This window comes from Camellia sinensis, chromosome 12 (genome assembly GCF_055761805.1).
Source record: "Camellia sinensis isolate YWXY chromosome 12, ASM5576180v1, whole genome shotgun sequence".
Lineage (NCBI taxonomy): Eukaryota > Viridiplantae > Streptophyta > Magnoliopsida > Ericales > Theaceae > Camellia > Camellia sinensis.
Window position 1 is genome coordinate 162,012,565 of NC_138972.1, and position 6,000 is coordinate 162,018,564.

Consider the following 6,000-nt stretch of genomic DNA (forward strand, 5'->3'; position numbering starts at 1 on the left):
CTTCTTGTATTTTAATGTACCCCTTCCATCATAACATCATTTAAATTTAGGTGAAAATTGAAACCTATAAAATTAAAATAAAATTTGAGTAAAAATTGAAATGTAGAGATTATAATTTTCTTTGCTCGTAAAATGTATTCACGTGACTTTTTTATGAAAAATTTCTATATCAAATTTTAGCAATAATTGGTGCGAGAATTACACTCAAACACAAATGAAAGCAAAAGACTTAATTGAATATAAAAAATTAGGACTAACTAAAATTTGAATGAAAGTTAGATGATCTAAAAATATAATTTACTCACAAAAAATTGAGGGAATTACAAGATAGTGAAAAAATGAAGAAAATATTTACTAAAAAGTGGAGTACAACTTTTTATGTATATATTTGTAATTATTTTTATTTTTTTACAATGAGTTATAATTTTTTCCCACAAAAAAAAAAAAATCATAGAATAACACGTAAAAATACGACCAACTTTTAGAACAAACGCAGAGTAAAGTGAGAGAAAAACAAGACAAGCTACAAAAACTAGAAAGAAATAGTTGGTTTTCTTAACTGCAAGAATTGTTAGCTTTGAACTGCATAGCATTGGAAACCCAATTAAGACAATCAAGAAAAATTCAGCAAGGACACAAAAAACACAATTCATTCTAATATTGACAACTGCCACTCTGCCAACCAAAACAAAAATTAGGAGCAAAAAAAAAAAAAAAAAAAAAAAAAACCAAAACAAAAATAAATAACAATATATGAAACTAGTAGACAAAAAAATTAACCTAGAATTAGGTTCCCAAGTCATAATGATTAATGATATTTACATCAATGCATGTAAAAAAGGGCATGGCTGATGCTAATTGGCAGTGCTGTCAACCAGCTTGTTTAGTTTCTTGTTCTTCAATCTCTCATCATACACCTCACTCCCTTGGCATTCATACCTATACACATACACAAAGCAAAACCAAAATTCAGCCCAAATTAATTTTCAAAGGCATAATTAGGACGAACTCAAGAAAGCACTACTAAATCAAGTCAGAAATCAGATCCACAACCATCTGATCAATCAAACTTTGTTTCAGAGCATTTTGCAAACCGACACATCATCGCAGAAGGGAGCCAATATGGCCCCAAGAATGGTGGCAGTGTGATTGGCCTTGTTTTACCAAAGGCTTCTTCTTACCTAGGCGGTAAGGAGATCAGAGGACTCAAGCTTTCTGCAAGTTTCACAGCTTCTTCCTCAGTATTCACAATCTGATTGAAGCAGAAGTATCGCCCACATGTTGACGGATCCTCAAAAGCTCGAATATGCACATCAGCTAGAAAGTTCACATCAACTATGGCTAAGACTCCATTTTCATACATCTGGGCCGCTCCTGTTCAAAGTTATTATTAGCATCAGAAGATCAAATAGTTAACTCCAGTCCAGTGCGACTCTTAAAGTTAATTGAAGTAAATTAAGAAAAACGGACATTTGTTATGCTTTACATTCTTTACCTTTAAGATATGACATAGTCACCTGAGGATTCTTTTGAGCAATGCCAGGTCCAAGAACCAGTCCTGCATTAATAGACACCATGTTAAGCATTCGGTCCATGGCTAGAGCCCATGCAGCCTGCTCCGAGAGGGTCTTTGCTAATGCATACCACAACTGAAAAATATTACAGAGTAGACATTTACTCGAGATGTTTATACAAACCGACGGAGTGGTTTAAAAATGGTATCATAAGTAGGTTTCCGTCTTACTTTATTGAAGGATTTATGATACACCTTATCTCAACCACCTTCAATATTTTAGTCATGTTCGAGCTCCAGCATATTTTAAAAGATTTCATATGAGTTGCTAACTTAAAATATTTAAAGACCAATAGGTGGAACCCCCTGCTTTTGTAAATTGTTGTGTCTAGTTATCAAAAGTTGGAATAATCTGAATTGGTTTGACAAAAAAGTTGGCGAAATTCATGCAGAAAACATAAAATTAATGGTTTCCATTACCCATTGTTTTGTACCATGACAATAAATCCAGCTTATTAATTAAATGTATCAACAGAACTATTTACTTTTTATGCTAGTGACTCTTATGCTGTGTTTGGTTGAGGGATTTGATGAGGGATTTGGAAAGAGAAATGGAAAAGGTAGGTGAAATGTGAAAAAAATATACTTACATTTCACATAGTTTCACACACCTTTTCCCTTTCCCTTTCCAAATCCCTCTCTAAATCCCCCAACCAAACACAGCGTTAATCAAAATTAAACAGGCCCTTAGATTTGTTCGTGACCCTCCAGGAGCATTATAAGGTGAAAATCTCATGTGCAAGGCTATAGTAAAGATGATACCAATGATTTTATAAGTTATCATGACTATGGTTATACAACAATTGGACCAGAATCCAAAAACATATTGTTTCTTCTCTTTATGTATTGATTGAATTTCTTCATAGGAAAAGGACTAATTTAAAGTAACGACTAGAAGTAATTTTATGGACATGTTTTTTGGCATGCTTGTTTTTTTTTTTTTTTTTGTAAAAAAATGTTATCTTGTGGATTAGAAGTACCTTAAAAAAGCAAAAAAACATAGTGCATGTTTGGGAAGTGCGTTTTTTTGTAGGTTTTTTTAATTGTAGGATATTATTGGAAAAAAAAAATTTTGTGTTTGGGAAGATAGTTGAGTTTTTTTGTGGTTGGATGTGATGTTTGTGAGAGAAAAAGTGAAATGATTATGGGATTTGATGTGATATTTTGTTTGGATTTGTAACCAATTTGTCTTTTAGTGGAAAAAAACAAAAAAAAAAAATCCAAAAAATTTCTTCCCAAGCACCGCCATAATCAGTTGGAGCTTTCAAAAACAAAAATTACCAATTCAATTCCCTACATCTAAATTTCAGCCTGAAGTAAAAACTAATAAGCCTCCATAATTCAAGCCGCATATATACCATTTGGCACATTAACAAGAGGAATGAAGAAGAAAATATCAAAACAAACAAGAAGGCAAAAGATGAGGGTTTAATAACAATCGTCTCTAGGTTTATGAAGAAAAAATGAAGACAAGGATGGATAAGGCCAAAGCAGAGGCTCACCTGGGTCTCCTTCAATTAAATTATATACTTTGTGCTACATTGTTGTACTCTCAACATCACTGTCTCTTTGGAAAGGGAAATCATGTTAAATTGAGAAGGATTTGTTTTTCCAAATCATCCATCCTAATCCTCCCAATTCTTTCATCTTTCCATGAACCATAGTGGAAATTGGAACACTGCTTAAAATTTCCTTCCTCCTTACTAACAATGTCTTGCTAGTGTGGAGGAAAACCTACCAAACTGTTAAGCATGCTTGGTGGAACAATAAAGAATTCTAACTGTTGGGAGAAAATCTATTACATTCCGTTTGGAGTGGAGGGAGAGGGACCCCGAGCGTATTTATTATTATGTAAATGATTTGGATAGTAATTGAACCAATTTGACTCAAAATAGAAATTACAAGAACGAAATTGACAAAATTGAACTAAAGTGACAAGGAACACTTTCAGGGACCATGTGTGTATTTTATCCAAAATTTTATACTATCTTGTCATAAAATAAGGGTATAATAGGTATTGGAATTATATATAAAACCATCACGTCATAATCCCTCAATTTCCTCACAAGTGCTAAAATTGTGGGCACTCACTCCCCTCACAATCCCTCCTTATACTTCACTTCTCCCTTGAATCTCCTAATCTAAGCATAGTGTTAGTTACTTACTAGTGTTTTGGGAAAGCATATGAACTAAAGCCACTAGAAGAACAATATATTAAACTGAAAAAGAAAGAAACTTTTTTTTTTTTTTTGGGTCTAAATTTGTTTGGTTTTGAGATGTTATAAACCAATTGGTATCAGATCAGATGATCGATGGGTAATTCCAACATTCTGAAGCCACTAATAGTCTCAACATTATACTAACAACTGATTCAAATCTTTGGGCAAACCACACAACAAAGGTCTCTAGTTAAGAACTTAAATGAATAAAAAATTAAAAATTAAAAATAAAAAGAAGAAGAAAATAAATTGAAATGAAATGAAAGGAGATACATATATATATATAGAACCACAGACCTTGGTTTTTCTGCAGAATTCATGATCACTCCATGACCTTTCATCAACATCCTTCTCTGAGCAAATATTCTCTCCCCATATTGCTGCAGTTAGAGAAGAAGTGAACACAATCTTCTCAATACTCTCTGCTTGTGCACATGCCTCTACCACATTGATTGCTCCTCTCACCTCCAAATCTATCATTTTATCCATCGCATCCATAAATACCGCCACCCAATTAATAATCAAGTTATAATAATATATAAATGTCCTTAGAGACAATATATACATACATATATATATACACATGATGATACACAACATGGGCCATCCCATTCATGTTAGTGATTGATGAGGAATTCAACTCGCATCATAATCTCCTCCCCAACCCTACAAATAAACACAATAGTAAATAACTCCACCTCCATCCTAATTCCCTCCCATCTATTTAACCCCAAAACAAACGGGCCTTAGACAACAATCGTTTCAAAATCCAGAAACCCACATAGGTTGATGCATCAAGAACACAAACTGTGGGTTTTTCGTAGTGGTCAGTGTTGGCACTTTGAGCTTCAAATTCCTTCATTTTTCTTGTCTCCGTGAAAGCTTTGTTTTGGTTGCTGAGGATGGTGATGAGGTTCTACTTGAATCGTTCTCCTTCTTCTTCTACTAGTTGGTATAGAAAATGTAAATGTAGTATGAGAGAATGTGAAAGGTAGATTAATGGGTAATGGAAGAGGAATGAATAGTCGATGAACTATATACAACTACACCACGTTTCTCACCTGCTACTGGTTGGCATTGGCTTACTTTCATCGTATTATCTCTTTAATTTTTATATATTTTTTTCAAATAATACTTGAGACTTCACAATTTATGACCCTATAACCCCTGATTAATTTATAATCACTCCCCCCCCCCCACACACACACACACAACAAAAGTGTGGGGGTGTTGGGGTGCTGGGGTCTCTAACACCTCTAATTCTTTTCGGTAATAAATCAAAAAAATAGTTTATAAGTCACTTCTTAAAATAATCTTTGGATTGGTAATAGGTTATTTTTTTGGCTTTGGTAAAAAATAAATAAATAAATTACAATAACTTCAACTGTGATATATTTAATTTTAAATTTTAAATCTCGTTTTAAATAAGGACAATTAAAGATATTTTCTTTACAAACAGAAAATTCTTCATTTCAAGGATAAAGTCGTCATATAATTTATTTTGTGTTAATTAACTTATTTGTTATTTGAAATGTAATGACCTTCTGATTTTTATAATCTACTTTTAAATTTTTTTTTCCTAAGAAACTAAAAATTAAATTGGTGAAAAAAATTTAAAAACATATTTTTATATAATTTTATCTTTTGAAAGGGTAGGAATAATTTTTTAAATAATTTTTTATATTGATTTTGTTAAATTAGTTTCTATTTTTTGGGAAAAAAAATTCTAAAAATAGTCTCAGAAACTCAAGTCAAACATGGCAACAATTTTGATATCATTATTAAACCAATCCATTAAATCAAAAAATTCAAAACTAAAAATATTTTATAGATTAAATATATCGATTACATATTAAAACTTTATAATCATCAATTACATAATAACTACCAAAAAATATCTGTTAATAATAAAAAGAACCATTTATTACATAATAATCATTCAAAAACATCAACAAAAACAACCACACATTACATGATTATCATCCAAATACATGCTAAAAATTAAGTTGGCAAAAAAATAAAAAATATATAAAAGATTTATTATTTTTATATAATTTTATTTTTAATGGGTAGAAATAAATTTTAAAAATTTTAAAATATATTTTTGACTTTCAAACTAATTTATATTTTATCAAATTGATGATTTTACTTTTAAAATTGAGCATTTTTCGTTTTCAAAAGAAACAGCATATTCAATTGTCCTTATTT

The 6,000-nt window shown here is 31.2% G+C and overlaps 1 protein-coding gene across 1 annotated transcript; it reads right to left on the minus strand.

Moving 5' to 3' along the window:
* Positions 1-638: 638 nt before the first annotated feature.
* Positions 639-4,431, minus strand: LOC114280474 (cinnamoyl-CoA reductase-like SNL6). The gene is made up of 4 exons (XM_082896679.1): positions 4,090-4,431; positions 1,496-1,649; positions 1,182-1,374; positions 639-939 (listed from the first exon to the last, which is right to left on the minus strand). Exons 1-4 carry the CDS (start codon positions 4,402-4,404, stop codon positions 855-857), a joined length of 747 nt encoding a protein of 248 aa, XP_082752805.1. The 5' UTR covers positions 4,405-4,431; the 3' UTR covers positions 639-854.
* Positions 4,432-6,000: the final 1,569 nt, after the last annotated feature.

Bases quoted from the DNA above. Each gene is read 5' to 3' on its own strand.
- LOC114280474 (XM_082896679.1), bottom strand. From the start codon at position 4,404: ATGGGATGGCCCATGTTGTGTATCATCATGTGTATATATATATGTATG. The intron at 1,375-1,495 runs GTAAAGAATGTA...AACTTTGAACAG, and splicing joins GACTATGTCATATCTTAAAG to GAGCGGCCCAGATGTATGAA. The intron at 940-1,181 runs GTAAGAAGAAGC...GTATGTGTATAG, and splicing joins CTGATCTCCTTACCGCCTAG to GTATGAATGCCAAGGGAGTG.